This window comes from Eleginops maclovinus, chromosome 6 (assembly GCF_036324505.1).
Source record: "Eleginops maclovinus isolate JMC-PN-2008 ecotype Puerto Natales chromosome 6, JC_Emac_rtc_rv5, whole genome shotgun sequence".
In the NCBI taxonomy this organism is placed as follows: Eukaryota; Metazoa; Chordata; class Actinopteri; order Perciformes; family Eleginopidae; genus Eleginops; species Eleginops maclovinus.
The window spans coordinates 22476207-22494241 of record NC_086354.1 but is presented as its reverse complement, the minus strand read 5'-3'; the positions used below and the strand labels follow the sequence as shown (position 1 = coordinate 22494241).

Sequence of the window (18035 nt, the reverse complement as noted above, 5' to 3'; positions counted from 1 at the left end):
CCTTGTTCACTGCAGCATGTCTACTTCACCACTCAGCAAAGCTCTCATTGGTGGAGCTTGCTGTTACCATTCACACCAAACCAACATGACAGCGTTTAATCTTGCTTCTATTGTGAAATTATTTTACCTAAGGTAAGCTGAATGCAGTTGCTGAATCCATTTATTGCACAGTTTGAATGGTTAAAGTATCCATCCAATTAATATATTTTCTCATGACATTTGACCATGGATGATTTCAAAGCTTTATTTTGTCTACATCCTCACCAGGATGGCCGAGTGGTTAAGGCGTTGGACTTAAGACCCAATGGGCAGATGCCCTCGTGGGTTCAAACCCCACTCCTGGTAACATATTAATGACTACTTCCTCCTCCATTTATTAAAAGCACATAAGCATGAATGTCAAACTCGGCAAAGATTCAAGATTCAAGAAGCTTTATTTATCCCGAGGGAAATTGAGGACTCTAAAATTCTACAGATGGAGCAACATAAACACCTTCCAAACTGTAAGGAAGAAACAGGTCCTTTGAACACAGCAGCTATGACACAATAAAAGTGGGGTTTGTATAAAAAAAACAGCCAATTATTATTCGGTCTGTTTCCATTTCCTATGTTGCATTATATGAATTAAGGTAAGGTTAAGGTATCCATGCACTTCATGGATGACCATCGAGGAATTTGACGCTCTATTCCCTCATGAATCTCACCAGGATGGCCGAGTGGTTAAGGCGTTGGACTTAAGATCCAATGGGCAGATGCCCTCGTGGGTTCAAACCCCACTCCTGGTAAATTATTTGCATTAATTCCAGCTAATCAGATTTATATTAACTCTAAAGTTAAGGTAAAGTAGTAAGAATATAGGGTCTCAGTAATGTCAGACAGGGTCAAATGATTGTATAATTGAAGACTAATGAGAATGGTTGATGTGGTTCTGACCTGTCAATGATGCCACACATGTCGATCTGCAGGTGGCTGTAATTTCCCAGCAGTCTTTGCTGCACCTTGATCAGGTCCACGGGCCGGTTCTCCACACTGAGGAGACGCATGCAGCCCTCAAAGATGTTGAAGGGATTTTTGCATTCCTGACCGTCCTCTTCAGCAGGACAACCTGAGCAGCAGAGAAAGCAAAGGCAGCATTCAGAGCCAATAGGACCAAAAAAGGCAAAGGTACAAGACTCTGCACACAGGTCCTTAATAGTGAAGGAACTACCCATCCCTTAACTATTGCAAATGGCTTCTTGGCTTCTCTTCTACAGGAGCATATAGTGTCATTTAAACATCTCATAGTTAGAGGTAGGTAGACTTTGGATGGAAAAAAGCATTATAATAGTAATAATAAAAATCCTTTATTTAGATTCTAAAGGGATTTTCTCTTAAAGAAACTCACTTTAAGCTCTTTTATACTTAAATATTATAGAAACTCGGGACAGTTTGGGCTTAAAACACGCGTATTTACTGTAGGACCTCTGGTGAAACGTTATATTTGGTTAAACATATAGAGTTGAGCTTTTATTTGTGTATTTTTAAGTGGATGGAATAGTGCAAAAGTAGGCCAAGCCTTCATCAAATGAATGTGGGTATTTTCTTTTTCTACTTAGCAGTGCATTTGGAAAAGGAGATAGCATAAATGTGTGTGTGTGTGTGTGTGTGTGTGTGTGTGTGTGTGTGTGTGTGTGTGTGTGTGTGTGTGTGTGTGTGTGTGTGTGTGTGTGTGTGTGTGTGTGTGTTTGTGTGTGTGTCTGTGTGTTTGTGTGTGGGATGATAAAAAGCTTAAGGTAGTTAAAGAACATGCCTGGACTGCAATATGGCCCGAGCAAAGAGAGGACAAAAGAGATTTAAGGGACAGAGGCAGAGAGGATACAGGAGGAAATATAAAAGAGCGGAGAGACGGATGGAAAACAGGGAGGGAAAGATGAAAGAGAGCATGATAAAAGGACAGAGTAAAGAGAGGAACTAGAGAGGAATAGATAAAGCAGACTTAAGACTTTCATTAAAAAACAGCCACAAGCTAAATTTAGCTTCAAATTGCAAATGTGAGTATTGACATCCCAAGCTGTTCTGTAAAACACATAAAGATATTATAAATATGTATACAAATCTTTCATGGCAAGTAGGACGTGTTGATGATGGTTTATATTATTGAAGTTAGTTAAAGTAGGTTTCTGCTTTTATTTTTGAAGGGATCGTTGGGCACCTACTGGTGCTCTGACTGGTGTGAGCCAGAGCACCAGTAGGCACATGGTTTTCTACCAGAGGGATTGAAGCAGGACTAAATAAGGAAAGGCTGCAGCAAAAGGAATAAAACAAATGTTCATTGGACTTTTGTTTCAGTTATAAAATGCACAGAACTGATGATCTTATCTGGACTTCTTTCCTGAAATTTCTGTTTTACTTTTCTATGATTTTGGCCGCTACCTCTTATCTTAGTATTAAAGTTTAATCTGAAAAGGGAATAGCGTCATTATCTTTGAGAACACACCCTTTGAACTATATCTACTGAAAAGGTTTTCAAAATATCAGTGTTGGCCTTGGAAACAGGAACTAATTTAAAATCCAGAAAAAGAAGAAGGCAGTAATAGAATAATTAATCGAAGTGGGATATTAATGAATCCTTTTCAGTAAAAATGCTTAAAGAAAAAGTTTTAAATTCAAATTAAATTCAAATTTCCCGATTTATAAAACAGCTTACTGACCGTAGACTTACTGCACTGCAGTCTGGTATTAAAGTAATGTATTTACGTGAAGTGAAATACTAATTCATGCTCCGCCTTCATTCTTACTGTCTGAAAACCCAACACATATCAGTTCTAATTGGTGTAACCAGTGATTGGCCCTTACCACCAAAGAAGAGGTGACTTTCTACAGCGACAGAAAATGACGGAGTGGCGTGAGCGCTGCCTCCTTCCTCTTTATCCACGATGATGCTCAGCCGACCGCGCCTGGAGGTCAGCTCCACCGAATGCCACTGACCGTCATTCAGAGCAGAACCTGGAAAAAAAATCAAAACATTCGTAATTATCATCATCCGCTTTTCCAATTGTTGAGGATTTTTCAGTCAGATGAAATATTTCCATCCTCCTTAAACATCAATTTATTGGGGGTAAAGTTTATATTAGTTATCAGTGGGAGGTTAAGCTTTAAGGCTGAGGTGTGTCTGAGTTATAGAATATAACATCTGGAAAATGAGTAAGCATTTACACACTTGCAGAACCCTTGTGATACTTACTTCCGTGTCAGTGTTCAAATATACGTCATTGGTGCATTGCTCCAGTGGTAACATGCTGTAACAGGTTTGACATTCACTTTTTTTAGGCAGAATTCCTGACCTGCACTGAGCTCCAGCAGCGCCCTGCCAGCTTTATGGATCTGCAGCCGCAGTCTGGCCTCACTCAGGTAGAGCCAGACCACGCCCCCTTCCTGAGGCAGGTCGAAGGTGAGCAGAAGCCCCGCCTTGTTCCACGTCCTGAACTGGAACCCGACGGACAAGCCCCCTGACGACGACGATGCTGCTGTCGCCCCCGGCAACTGGAGGAAGCTCTGGGGGCCGGGAAAGGTCACGGCGACGGAAACCGACTCAGCGCAAGAAAAGGTGACATTGCCCTGAGAGGGGAGTGGAGAAAAATGATTACTAGAGAGATAAAACAACACAAACATGAATATTAATCAGTGGTCGATGTGACCTCTGGGGTAATGATCTCATCAGCAAGTCTCCTTGAGAGTAAAAGCAATGGAAAAATATGAATGTCACACAACAGAGAGGTGCGAAGGGGGGTTGGTGTGTGTGTGTGAACAGCACTGTATACACTACTCCGTGGCGGCCCATTGTTTTGAGGAGTGGTAATGACACAAGGTCTATTGCTTAGGCTGCAGCAGAAATATATTACAGTGCTCTCTGCTGGGAATATCAGCCTGCTATCTTTATAATGCTCCTGAAACATAGATGACATGTAATGGCCCTTTGTAGAGCTGTTAAAGTGATGTATGGAGGCACACATAGCAGGAGGCAGCACCACTGCAATGCATAAAGTAAGAAGTGAGCAATAAAATCTCCCAAAAGCCATTCACTGGCACGCAGTCGCACTCCAAATCCCCCTCACACACAAACATCATTTAAGGCTTTACTTCATTTTGTTATTGCTCCTTTAAGGAGGCGAAAGTGGTGTGCATACTTAAAAAGGACTATAACTATAGCTTAAAATCTTCAACCATGCATGTGTAACTGTATATTTTATCTGCACTTTAACTGTAGTGAGAGACTGTATATTAGAGATGGTTAGGAGTTGCTCTACATCGAGCCTGGTCCACTTGTTGTCATCGTAGAAACATCCCAAGTCTTTGCAAGGCCTCCTCTGTCCTCTCATCCCTCACTGTCCTTATTAACGGCCGTCAGCTTCAGTAACCAGCTAGCAGCTCGTTAGCATCCAGATATATGAACGCACCTGCATGTCAGACACACACATCCCCATATATCACACATGTTAGGGATTGGTTAGCATTAGAGAAGTTTCAGATAAACCTTAAAGGGGCACATGTTAGTATCTAGAGTCTCTTCTGGGACATGTCTCCATACTCTAATGTTCAAAAAGCTCTTTATGTTTCTCATACTGCCTGTGCTGCAGCACCTCTTTTCACCCTCTGTCTGAAACCAGAGCCCAGACTGCTCTGATTGGTTAGCTGGCCAGCTCTGTTGTGATTGGCCAAACGCTTAGAGATGACCCGCCCCTTCATGTTTATGTGTTGGAGTGCTAGCCAATAGAAGCCAGAGTGTTACAGAAGGAGGGGATGTGGGGAGAAATTATAAGATTTTATCCTTTGCAGGCCATTGACATGCACAGAAACCTATATAACACACTACAGGAAATGGAAAACTCCAAAAAGCTTGATAGGGCCTCTTGTGTCCTAGTGGTGTTTGCAGAACAGCAGAATGTTGCGTCAGAACCAAATTCTCTTGCCTCCAGATTTTTATTCTAGGTGGCGCAGCTCCAGCGCTTGATGCTGTGTTCCCTCTCAGAGCCCAGAGAGTTTGAGGAGATGAACACCAAAAAAAAATGAATTACATGATCAGCACACTGCAGGAATAAAAAAACAAGTGCATGTGGTGCCATAACAGATGTGTCGGCTGGAATCTCCACTGGATCCCTTATCTATCATCTGAACAAAGTGAACTGTTAGCAAATGACAATGGGACGTACCACGACAGTCACTTGGTGGTCGTCCTGTTTGGCTAGCTGTATCAGGTTCAGGCCGTTGTACATCAGGTTTTCAAGGCAGCCATGAAAGTTCCTCTTTGAGACGGGGTCCTGGTTCGCCCCCACACCCAACTAAATAGAGACAAAAAAGATCCTGTGAAACATGTGCATATAGTTGGTTTATGAAGCAGTGTTTCCGTGTCAGAGTGGCGTCCTCTCCCCCACCTGCTGGATGTCCCAGTGGCTGAACTCTGCAGGGATTTGAATCCTCTCCGTGTGTTTGTCCACGGTGAGGTTGAGGCGAGAGCTGCGCCGCTCCAGCGCTAAATGATGCCAATGCTGATCATCCAGCAGGCTGCCGAGGGAGGCGAGACGCCGGGGTTCAGAGGAGGAAGTCCTGCCTGGAAGAGGAGGAGGGGAAAATAAGGCTGGGGCAGATGAGAAGTAAGCCAAGGAATTAACAACGAAGGTCTTTTGTTGTTGGTATTATTAGCTGTATGCTAGAATGCCATTCTCCACCATTTTGAGGAAAGATAGTCCGTTCACTTCCACGATAAATTTCAACTGGTAGCTCTTTGTTTCAATCACTGCAATCTTCTGTAAAAGTTTGTGGCTTGTTGAGAAGTACGGCATCATCCTAGTTACTGCTGTCCAGGCTTTAGCTATTGGTTGGCCATGCTAACGAACGACTGAGGAGTTCATACATATTTTGAGATAAGGCAAAAGCCTACTGTTATCTACAAAAAAACTCCCAGTAAATACAATTATTAAGGAGCTGCTGAGAGAAGTTTCTCAGAGAAGAACAATGACAATAGCAAAAAAGAATAAGCAGAAGCAGGCGCAAGAAAAAAGCACTATAGGAAAATAAGGAAGTGTTTTTATTTCCGTAAAATTATATCGTGTTGTACTTTATTGAGCTGAAGGCTTCAAATGAGTGGGTTTTCTGCACCCTATATTCCTTTAAAAGGTAACTTTAAATCTATTAAATAAACTTGAACTGAAAAGAGAGCAGGTGAACGGGAGGAGGGAGGGGACAAATGGAGTATGAAGAACAGACAGCATTGGGTAAAGTGAGGTGGGAGGAATAGGGGAGAAGAGGGAATACAGGAGGCTACGAAAGGGGAGGAAAATGAAGATCAAGAGGTGGGAGAAAGTTTTAAAAGAAAGGGAGGAGGGTGAAAGTGCAGAAGAGGGAAGGTGTTGAGCAAAAGAAGGAAGGGGATGAGCGAGACGAAGATACAGACGTCAATGAACAGATGGCAAAAAATGAAATGGAGGAGGGAGACGATAAAGCACACAGACACAGAAAGACGTTATTAAAGACAAAGTGAGGAATGTTTAATTTGTCTGAACACTAAAAGATAAATATTAATCCATATTCATGAAACAAGACGAGATAAATTAAACTTATTTGGGGTTATCAAGTCTGCTTATCCTGGTGCTTAATAGGCAGTCTTGCTTCTATAAAGAATAAAAGCATTTAAGTTATTTGCAGTTTTTCTCGATCTGACAGCCTATTGTCTTCTCCTTATTTGACCTGGTGGTGAGGAAACACACTTTATGACAGCTACAACACACCATCCTCCGCATTGTGTATAAATATTTCACTTTTCTCCGCATCCCAGCGAGCTCACAGCGAGGTTAACTCTCTCCTCTCGCTAGCATCACAGGGTATCTGCTGTATATATTAGCACGGAGAACTACAGGCACATGTGATGATGGCTAAAAACAGGAGGAAAAAACAAAGGCTTCATCAATGATGGATGAGCAACAAGCAGGACAGAATAAGTGGATCCCTCCCCCCTAAAGAAGTGGAAGAAAAACTTTGTGTTTGTGCGGAGAGAAGGAGCAGAATACAGTCAGCCATTAAAAATGCATTAGGTAATCTTTAGGGAGAGACAATTCCAACTTCAAAGAGAGAAACAGAGACACTTTGATGATGATGGACAAATGTATTTTTGATATCGCAGCCCATTTTGTGAGAGGGTTTATTCGTCTGTAGGCTTTGAGAGGGAGATCTACAGAGGGAAAGTTAGGACGTAGACCTCGAGAAACAGAGGAAGTCTTTCCCTAATATACTCATTTTCAGGATCTTTTTTTTTTAATTGGGTATTTTTTGATAGCTGGTACAGTTGTCACGTAGTCGCAGCTTACGTTTTGTGAAAACGTCACACTGTTTCACATTTTATAATGGATGTGTACGGGGGAGCTCGTTAAGACTTATGGGGGACACCACGACTAGAGGGGAGAGGAGCTGTAAAATATTCTATTGCTCGGCTGGCCACAAATTTCCCTCTTCAGACATTTTGGTGATGATAACGTAGGGCAATGTGTCACGGTCGCACCAATCTGCAAATCAAACGGTCTTACACACATAGCAAATCATCAGGTGTGTTCCTCTGGTACCCTGAAGACTCTGGGTAGGATATTTAGCTGATTGGAGTTACAGGTTCTTACTCATAGCAATAATGCAGCACAATATTGTCAATCCGTTCTCTGACAGGCCGTCTCTCGTTCGCTGGCAGGGCGTTGCCGTGGAAACGCTTTGATCTTTGCACACACCTGCCGGTCGTTCACTAAATCCAGTGGTAATCTACAGATGTTCAGAAACGATGCAGGAATGTGGTACAAGAATCCAACAATGTACAAGATAAACAGTTTAAATATTAATTAAATACTTCATTTTGTCTCCAAGTTTTTGTTCCTTTCTATTTTGTTTTCAAACTTCAGATTTATTTTCCAAATTTTGACTTTTGGGATTTTCTGATTATTTCTTCAAAATTATTTTTTAGAAATTCTGGATTTTTTCAAAATTTCGACTTTGAAAAATGTCCCACTCATTATTCTAACTCCTTCTTCATTTGGCACTAATCATTTTATTAAGATAAAAACATACTTTCTGTCTCCCAATTTTCTTTCCTTTCTATTTTCTTTTCAAATTTCTGGAACTTTTCTAAATGTTCACCTTTTCCTAAAAATTCTGCCTTTTTCAAAGTGTTTTACTTTTTTTCAAAATGTCCCACTATTTTCCTTCTATTTGCATTTAAAACTTCAGATGTTTTTTCCAAATTTAGACTTTTGGGATTTTTCGGACTATTTCTCCCTTTTTTGCTAAAAGATCTGAATTTTCTTTAAAATTTCTGGATTTGTTTCTAAATTTTGACTTGTCAAATGTCCTACTTTTTTCTCATTATTGTAACTCCTTCTTCATGTGGCCCTAATGTCTTCAACATAGTATATGTTTTTATTTTTTATCTCTGGATATATTTTGTTGTAACTAACAATACAACTAAAGCTATAATACTTATTCAATGTTAGCACCCGAGTTTCAGTCACACAGTCAAAAGTTCCCTGAAGTTTCCTTTAAGTTTTGAAACATTTGAATCAATCAGGAACTGTAGCCAGCAGTATCAATTATTACTCTATATTTAAAGAAAAGGGGCAAATTGCACTTCGCTGCAAGACTTTCTGGGCTTGTAATATAATTAAAGCGCATTATCTTCTGCGAATCGTGTCTGAAGTCGCTTGCAAGTGATGACAAATGAAGGTGGTGAGCGTGGCACAGGGGGGATCATAGCCATCTACAAATGTGAGGGTCGGTGATTTGAAAGACGTTGGATAAAGTGAAATTGTAGACATGGATCCTTAAGATAAAAGTTTCAGCTAAATGATGTAATTTAACAGCAGGTCGGTGTTTTAGGGCTCTGAAAATGTAATACCTTTATTTGAAATGTCTTTTTAAAGATGTCTGATCATTCCGTCTTTTATTGAGTTAAAAGTATTTCTCAAGTTTCCATTCTGTGGGAGGTGATGGAGGAGAAATAAGAGGGATAGAGGGAAGTGGGTGGCGGCTTGATAAAAGGTAGGTTAGACGTGTCAGGGAGAGAAATGGAGGGAGAAAGGTGAGATTGCTGGGATGAAGAGCATCAGTGAGAAATATATATCAGAGAGGTGGAGAGAAGGAGACGAAGCTTCTGAGAAATGTGAGAAGGAGCGAGGGGGAGAAACCGCTGATGGATGAATGGATGGAGAAAGTATCCCCAATGAGAGGTGAGCCATATGGTGATGATTCAGCACGGCAGCCTCACACACGTCTAGTTAAACAGACCCACACACACACCCTCTGTACAGACAGTAAGCCATGCATCAAGTCTTACAGAGTCCGGCCTGAACACATGCTACAGTGAGCGGATACCATCCATCATGGCCGCAACCAGACAGAGGCGCAGCAGCGGAGCGAGAGGCCCGGTTTAAACCAATCAGGCCGCAGCGTGCGTGTCGTCCATCTCATCCAACCACAACCAATCAGACGTTGTCTCAAGGGGGGGGTTTATATTGTCCTCCACCTTATAGAGTTCTCCCCAGTACGCCCACAGAGAGACACGCAGATTACATGTCAACAAAATAAAAAGTGTTCGTTCAGCTGAAGGTTTTGGGAGTTTGGAGTTTTTTTAACATCTGAGGTAAGTTCTCCTGGATACTGGATACAAATAACTATTAAATACATTTATAGATATGCATGCAGGAGCTTTAGAGTGTCTCAATAACTCATACAAGTGTTAAAATACTAGCAATGTGTTCAAAACTTCAACCGGGACCAATAGCGAAGAATTCTGTTAGAATGTTCATTTCATGTACTGCAAATCCTCTTGGAAGCCCTTTTTTCTTCTGCAAATGCTTGTGTTTTACTCGGCTGTACTGTATCAATAAGTATGAAAAGACGTCAGAACCTATCAGTCTTTCCCAGTACCTTGTCTGAGCAGCAGCTGCAGCTTTCCTCTCTCTAACTCCAGACTGAGTCCCAGCCCGTCCTCTCCCTCTGCACGCAGCAGCGTCCCAGAATTCCTCAGGGTTTTAAACTTCAGAGAGACGACCTCTCTGGACGCCTGCCTCGGGTCGGGGCTCAACCTGAACACCAGACTGCTGCTGCCGTCCAAACTCACCACACCAGAGGCTGGAAGAGAGAGAGAGAGAGACAAAGAGAGAGAGAGAGTCAGAGGGAGGCAGAGTTTTAGTGTAAAATAAGAGCAGAACATCCAAACCTTAACCAAAACCAACTTTGATTGTTACTGAGTTTCATTATTGGAGGTAAGAGTAGTTGTTCGTGCTTTTATTTTGAAGGCAGTTTCCAGCACTATGGGATTCGGAGTTATTGGCACCACAAGGCATGGCCAGAAAGGAGATTGTTTGATGATGTAAAACCTAAGAAAAATAAACTCAACAAACTGAAATCTTGTCTGGACAATGAACTCTAGCGTTCATAAGATTTGTTTCCTGGTGCCTTTGTGACAGTTTGATTGGGAGACGTTTCTTTCTTGTGTTTCTTTTTGGTTTGAAGACAATTATTCGCTTTCCCATTCACGTGTGCCTTTTAATTTGTGGTGTACATTGTCTCTCAGTTGGAGGAACACACTAGAGTAGAGTAACAAAGCTCACAACAGATCATCAGGGGCCAAAATTGCTTAAGAATGACCCTGCTGCGCTACAAAAATAGCCCAATTGCAATTGATCAGTGTGTGTGTGTGTGTGTGTGTGTGTGTGTGTGTGTGTGTGTGTGTGTGTGTGTGTGTGTGTGTGCTGTAAACACTGAAATGCTTAAGAGCTGAGTTCAGCATCCATTTCCTCGTCAGCCTCACAACTAATTTCTCTGACTGAACGTTTTTTTAAAGATCCTGGCAAGTGTGTGACTCGATAACGGCAGGATTCGATCACTCGGCCTGCAGTAACGCTCTTATTGGATTGTGTGTTTCCTGCTGATCACGGCGCAGCACCGGGAGCCTCGAGTCATCCCTCAGTGTGTGTGGCTGAACACATTAGTCTGCTCCACAACAGTGTGAGCTAAAAGTCGACATTTATTACTAGAATTAGTGTTTTATCTGGTAATAACTGTCCCTAATACAGATTGGGAGGGGGGTTCATGACTCATATTGACTGACAGTTGCCTGTTTACACACCCAGCCGATACTGAGTCAACAGAAGTCTTACACTTTACTCAAAGGAGAAACTGTAAGACTTCTAAAGCCCTCATCCTTCAGAATAAAAGCTTCATCTTAACATGTGTTTACAGACTAAAAAGAAAAACCACATTTGGGACAAGAACTGCACAAATTAGGTATTAAAATAATGTTCACAACCTTTCCTTTGTCCCAAGAACAGATTGGGACTTTTTTATGACTCATATTGACAAGCCGTTGCATGCTTACACATCCAGAAGACCCAGAAGCTAAATATTTTATATTGTAGAGGAAATAAGATGCTGTGTTCTTTGGCAGAACGTCTGTGGTATCCTGAGAGGTGTTTCTTATCTAATAATTACTTTCAATTGCAGCAAATACTCGATGACCTCTGGTGCTAATCCTTCAAAATAAGAGCTTCATCTTAACAATACTGACCAGAAAACTACAAAATATTGGCACAAAAACTGCATAAAGGATATACTTTATTAATTTTTACGACATTTACATTTTAATTATGATCATCCCAAGAGCAGAGTGGGGCTTTTCATGACTCATATTGAGGAACAGCTGCCTGTAGCACATGTTTCTAACAGTGTTCGAACAGATTTTGCAATACCCTGATAAATATTTACTGTATTACTTTTGTAATCTTGTTATTAATTGCAGGAACAACTCTAAAACACCTGGTCCTTATCCTTCAAAATAAAAGCTTCTTCTTTTATCATGTGACAGTAAACTGACCGGAAAACTAAAAACAAGTGGCACAAAAACTGCAAAATCTAAATATTAAAATCGTCTTTTAAGCAACTTTTTAGTTATTAAAACTTGTTTTTGTGACTGAACTCACTCATGTATAGAATCGGAGGATGAAACCCTCTTTATTAGTCACATACATGCACACAGCAGGGCACACACAGTGAAATGTGTCCTCTGCATTTAACCCATCCTAGTACTAGGAGCAGTGGGCAGGGGGGATTGGAGGTGTCCGGTGGCTTGCTCAAGGGCACCACAGCAGGGCCTAGGAGGTGAACTGGGACCTCTCCAAGTAGCAGTCCACCTTCCATATTTCAAGTCTGTTTGGGGACTTGAACCGGCGACCCTACGATTCCCAGTCCAAGCCCCTACTGACTGAGCCACTGCTGGACTGTAGTAACCGACGGGAGTTTTAATGTCTACAGATGTTTAGAGGATCATCTTTTTGATATCCCTTCATATGATATTAATGTAATATCTGCAGAGGGCTCGTCTGAAATGTTTTGTTGCGTCGTATCATACAGTTCCCCCGCTGTGGTAAACTGTTTGCTGCTAACAGATATATCTCCCCTCTCTCTACAGAAAATTGCATTTGTTTTTCCGAGGAGGATTCAGCTGAGCATGCTACATTAGTTTACCGCCGGGAAAACCGCGAGTCTCCTCTGCCAACCGCCACACCGGATGATAGAAATATAGCACTAATATATCTGCCGCGTCCTTAAACAACTCCCACTACTGCAGGCCATTTATTAAAACCCATCTTTTAAAGGATTCTCATAATCCATCTTCTTCCAGACACACATATATATATATATATATTTTAAACCATGAATCCTCTTTTCATTAGGGGAAGCAGTAATTAATGCCAGGAGGTTGGAAATAAATACAGTATTAAGAGTATTTTCAAGGCATTACCCTCACAAAATATGAGTCGACATGCAGTTTAAATCCAGATTAAAGGAACATTGAGTAAACCAAATATACAGACATTCATGGTCCCCAGAGGAACTACCTTTAGTGATCCCTAAGTTTCCCCCAACATGATAATTAAGAAGATATTTGAGGTTTTTAATTAATTACATTTAATTGAATGTCATGACATCTATTGGGGGGATTTCTCCAATATTTGGTTTGGGCATGTATGCTCCCCTTAGGATAAATTATAATCTCTTCATCCATTAAATCAAGACATCAATCTGTCCAATACTCTGCTTTAACAAAAAGAAGAAACCCTTAATCGTTCCACAGAGGGAAAATGTACATTCTGCATTTGACCCATCCTAGTGCTGGGAGCAGTGGGCTGCCTTTACGTACAGCGACCGGTGAGCAGTGTAGGGAACGGTACCTTGCTAGAAAAATCTAGCATGAGGGCTCTAACGTCTCAAAATGACGGCCCCGGTGAACACACTGCTTTATTAGAAACACAGAATAACAGTGTCCTCACGTCTTAAAGCTGCTGAGTCATTTACTGCACCTCAAACAACAAATAAATCCAGAGCTCCGGTTTCTTTACTTCTCCAGAATAAAGGAGAGTAAAAGAAAGGATCAGAAATCTCAGTCTCAGTGTCAGCCTGCTGCCTGCCACTCGTCCCCAGGCAGACCCACCGGACATCCGTCCCATATTTATTCTCAGTAAAGCTGTCTCTGCCGTCTGACCAGACATCTGACCCCATCTTCATATTTCTGGATTCATTAAACCCTTTCTGACCAACAGAGATTTCCTCAATTTCCCTCTGGATAAATAAAGCTTCTTGAATCTTGAATCTTGAAAAAGAGATGTTGTTTTCTGGCATCACTTCAACATTTGAACCTGCATTTTGGTTTGAGGGAGCACGGCGACAGTAAGAGGGTGCAGCGCCCCTGTTACCCGGTTTAGACTAAACCCTGTACAACTGTTTCCTGTTCAGCTCAAATAAAAACAAACACACTTCTTCTTTTTTTATAAATGATTAAAGAAGAAACAATGAATAATGCAGATGCTAGCAGCTGGAATAACAAGACACCGAAAGTCCAGATGTAAAGCATGTTTGCACATTAATATTTACTGTGTGATGAATGAGAGATGAACTCTGAGCACATATATGTAAATGTGTGGCGCTGCTTTTGATGTTCATGTGTGTGTATAGGAGGGAAAATACAGTGAACAACCAGCTGTGAGGACAGAAAGGAGGGCAGAGACACAGCAGGGGATTGATGCTGACAGGACAGAAAACAACGAACACCTGAGTCTTCAACCCAGCGAGGAAGAGGAGTCAGGACAGTGATTATCAACTAATGTTTATATGGAGAGTAGCTGGAGTGTAATTCATCTGAAAATATGTTTATTGGCCAGAATAAAATAACAAATTAGCATTAAGGAGTCATAACAGATCATAAAAACTGTGATACAACTCTAAAACCTGAGTGGGAAAGAGTCAGAACATGTGTTTCTGTGGGCTGTGTGTGGATGCCAGGGGCGGAGGCTGCCAATACACTGTGCATTGTGGGAAATGGAAAGGAAACTGTGAAGGCAATGTGTGATTCCTGTTGTTTCTATTGTTAATAACCAAGGTGAGACTGTAAATGAGTTGTGAAATATGGAAATGCTTCAAAGAAAAAGGCGGGCGAGGAGTGTTTGTTGTTGTTTGTATCTGTTTGTTGTTTATCACCACTCACTTAATTGGTGATCTTTTGTACTGGAATAAATGTGTTGTATATTGATTGGTGGGATGTTGACTCTCGCTCTGATTACTCAGTTGTGGGGATTTGTTAAATCATTCGATGCAAAGGAAATTTCCTACGAGGAGTATAAATAAACAGAGCCGCAGTTTTTTTCCACCTGGCAAGATCTCCACGGGCGGCTTAATAACGATGAAGAAGGTAAGTCTTACTGTAAGGACATCCATAGGTCTCCAGCCGGAGTCCGATCCTCCCGCTGGGGTTCCAGTCCAGAGGGATGAGGCGGAGGAAGCGGGCGACGGTCGGCTGCTGCAGCTTGTACTGAACCACGCTGTCGGCGTTACTGTTACCTGGAAAGGACTGGAACACAAAGAGGATGAGGAACTTGTTGAGTATGAACTGAGTCATATACTGGCCGTCTCACATTAACCACAGCGGGGTTTGATTAAGATAAACAGGAATGGTATTCCTTTGTCTGGTTTTAAGTGGGATTAAGGAAAGACTGAAGGGTTGATTTCCATGACACTTGGAGAAAGTGTGTAACCTGGACCAGGGAAGATAGAAGAAGATGAAACCCTCTTTATTAGTCACATACATACACACAGCAGATTGGTCCTCTGCATTAACCCATCCTAGTACTAGGAGCAGTGGGGAGGGGGGATTGGAGGTGTCCAGTGCCTTGCTCAAGGGCCTAGGAGGTGAACTGGGACCTCTCCAAGTAGCAGGCCACTTTCCATATTTCAAGTCTGTTTGGGGACTTGAACCAGCGACCCTACGATTCCCAGTCCAAGCCCCTACTGACTGAGCCACTGCTGGACTTCTTGGTGAGCTAACCAGGAAGAAACCCTTTATATTTGATATGAAACACTGGAATTTTCCTCATAATTTTGACTTTTGTGTTGAGAGTTTACTTGACAATACAGTTACTAATTTAGATATAATTATTCCTAATTCCCTAATTTAAAAACCTCTTACATAACAAAAATAGTTCACATTTTCTCCACTACTTGAATGCCAATGTACCTTAGTGTGAGAGTGTTTGCATAGTGAAGTGTTTCTGAATAATGGGATTTTGAACCTTGTGATCTTAACCTTAAGCTCTCCTTTTTTAAATGCAAATATTTCATTATTTTAGAGTATTTGATGTTAAATCTAATAGTTTTTGCACAATTCACTATGCAGACTGCATCAGTTTCCTGTAACCCTGAACTCTTCCCTCAGAGATCTCATGTGGTTTTAATAATTACTCTTTGTTTGTTTTGTTTTAGATCTTTGACAAGAACAGTTAAACGTAGGTCAATATAAGCTCTTAAATGCTGTGTTTTTGTCTATTAAAAACTACTACGAATGACCAGAAAATAAATACAGGGAGAGTTTTATCTCCTCAATGTCACGAGCCAACCGGCAGGGCCTTCAACTCAACAAATCGGGGTCTCATTTGATTTGAATAAGTCTCTAAAAAGAAAGTGAAACGTCTCCTGGCGGTGGTGATTTGTAGAAAAAACACAAAAGAACCTCTCTGATGTGAAACATTCGACTATATTCACTAAATTATGTATCACCTGATGGTTGAAATGAGGGAATTATGGAAGCCCATTTCAGCCGGCATAATGAAAAAATGAAATGAGAAAAAGATAACGTGAATTCTTCTTCTTCTGGGCAGCCTTTGACGGGCAGGGACGTGACGGGTGAGATTGACCACGAATAGGAGAAAGGAACAAAGAGACGAAAAGAAAAGGAGGAGATACAAGTAGAAAGAATAACAGGGAAATGACGGAGGTACAAAATAAAAGCGTCAGAATATCAAATGGCGAGAATGAGAGTGAGATAAGCAGCATCAAAAGTGAGAGGATGAAATAAAAGCAAGAGGAAATGTCCGGAAAAGTGAAAGGGATCACCAGCCGGGTTCTCATTCCCAGCGCTGCGGGGAGGAGGACACAAAGCGATAGAGAGCAGAGAGACTATAAAGCAGAGATGGATTGTTTTTATTTCCCAGCACCCACAGGCTTCTGACGGGAAAAGAGGAAACAGAATTTCCTCCCCGGTCTTCAGGCCTCAAAGCTTAGGGAAAGGAGAACCTCAGAAGACGTTGATCCGAAAGCTCTGCCGTCAACTTTCCTCTTCCTCCGACAGACTCTGTGAGCTGGAGTTGTGAAGCACTTTGAAACGCGAGAGGGATTGAGCTCAGTTTAGTGTCAGATCAACATGTTTCTGAGCTGGGAGAAGTCAGGGCTGAGATTAGCTGCTTTCCCTCCGTTTGAGGAAATTGCTTCGACTTTACTTCTAATGACAGCTCCTCTCTGCACTACTGTGGGTGAAAACTGGATAAATGTCCAATCAAAGATGGAATATTTACATTTTCCACATTTGTTGCCCTAATTGGCTTAGTATAAGAGTCACTAGGAAGCATGCAGGTAAAAAAACAAGTATATTGTCTAATATTTAGTCAGAATATCTCTCAACACTTAATACGAGACATAACTTAAGAAGTAACAACGCAGTGAGACATAGGGTCTTCCTTTTAGTACTTTCTTTACATTTTCAGTGGAAAATCACCAACTAACATCAGAAAATGGAAAACTTTTGAGCATTTCTGGCTTATTCTCTAACAACATTAACTGATTTGGGTAAAATATAGTTCAAAAATAAGTTTCCCCAGCTAATTACAGGATCTAATTTATCTAAATATCACATGTTATTTAAAAGAATCTCACCAAGCACATGTTTCCTTGTTCTTTTGGTAGTTTTGTTGAACTTATTACAAGTGAAAACACCTGGTTTTTATTAGTCTTTTACTTGATTTTGGAGCAATATATTTCCAGTATGTTAGGGAATATTTTGCTTAGGTGTTTAACCTTTGACCTATTCATCATTTTCTCCTTCCTCTGTCTGTATTGCCATGGCATAGTTCTTCGGCCTTGGAGGTGCTGTTATCTTCATTACGGAGGGGCAGCCTGGGCTTCCTGAGCCTTGTTGTTCCCATACTGGGGACGAGCTCATGCTGACCTAAGATTGGCTTTGTTGTTTTGGGACAGCTGGGCGCCAGTTTCTCTGGCACCAGGTGCTACGCTTGTATGCATACTCTATTGACCTAGATGACAGTTTTAGTTAGACGTAGAGTCCATATTTGTTTAGTCCGGCGACTGAAGAATGTTGATTGTCCATTCTGAACTGTATTGCGATACAGATCTTCAGAATTGGTCGGGCAACCGCTCTGTCAACTCGTGGCTGCAGCAAATGTCTTGTCAATTCTCCGGCCGTTAACTTCAGAATAAACCTTCAGTGTTTGCCATCAAAGTTCCAGAGTATCTCTCTGAGTTTCGTCTCCATTGCTCCAGAAGTTTCCATCACAGAGTGTGCTGACCCGATTCATCATTAAACAAGAACTAAATGTATTGGATTCCCTGCAGCTGCATACGATGCACCACAGTGCTACAAATAAAAGTCTTAGACGACACTTCAGGAAAAACAATGAAGAGGC

The 18035-nt window shown here is 41.4% G+C and overlaps 1 protein-coding gene and 2 non-coding genes across 3 annotated transcripts in view; 2 read left to right on the top strand and 1 right to left on the bottom strand.

Moving 5' to 3' along the window:
* Window positions 1-18035, bottom strand: part of LOC134866390 (contactin-associated protein-like 4) — a 100627-nt gene that overhangs the window by 45887 nt on the left and 36705 nt on the right. The window contains exons 5-11 of the mRNA XM_063886530.1: window positions 14767-14914; window positions 9937-10140; window positions 5412-5587; window positions 5190-5318; window positions 3324-3597; window positions 2836-2985; window positions 934-1105 (exon numbers count right to left, since the gene is read on the bottom strand). Coding sequence (XP_063742600.1) covers window positions 934-1105; window positions 2836-2985; window positions 3324-3597; window positions 5190-5318; window positions 5412-5587; window positions 9937-10140; window positions 14767-14914 — 1253 coding nt within the window. The remainder of the gene's footprint in view (window positions 1-933; window positions 1106-2835; window positions 2986-3323; window positions 3598-5189; window positions 5319-5411; window positions 5588-9936; window positions 10141-14766; window positions 14915-18035) is intronic.
* On the top strand, window positions 263-345 carry trnal-uaa (transfer RNA leucine (anticodon UAA)). The gene has a single exon. It is a non-coding gene; the product is annotated as a tRNA-Leu (tRNA).
* On the top strand, window positions 703-785 carry trnal-uaa (transfer RNA leucine (anticodon UAA)). Its single transcript has one exon. It is a non-coding gene; the product is annotated as a tRNA-Leu (tRNA).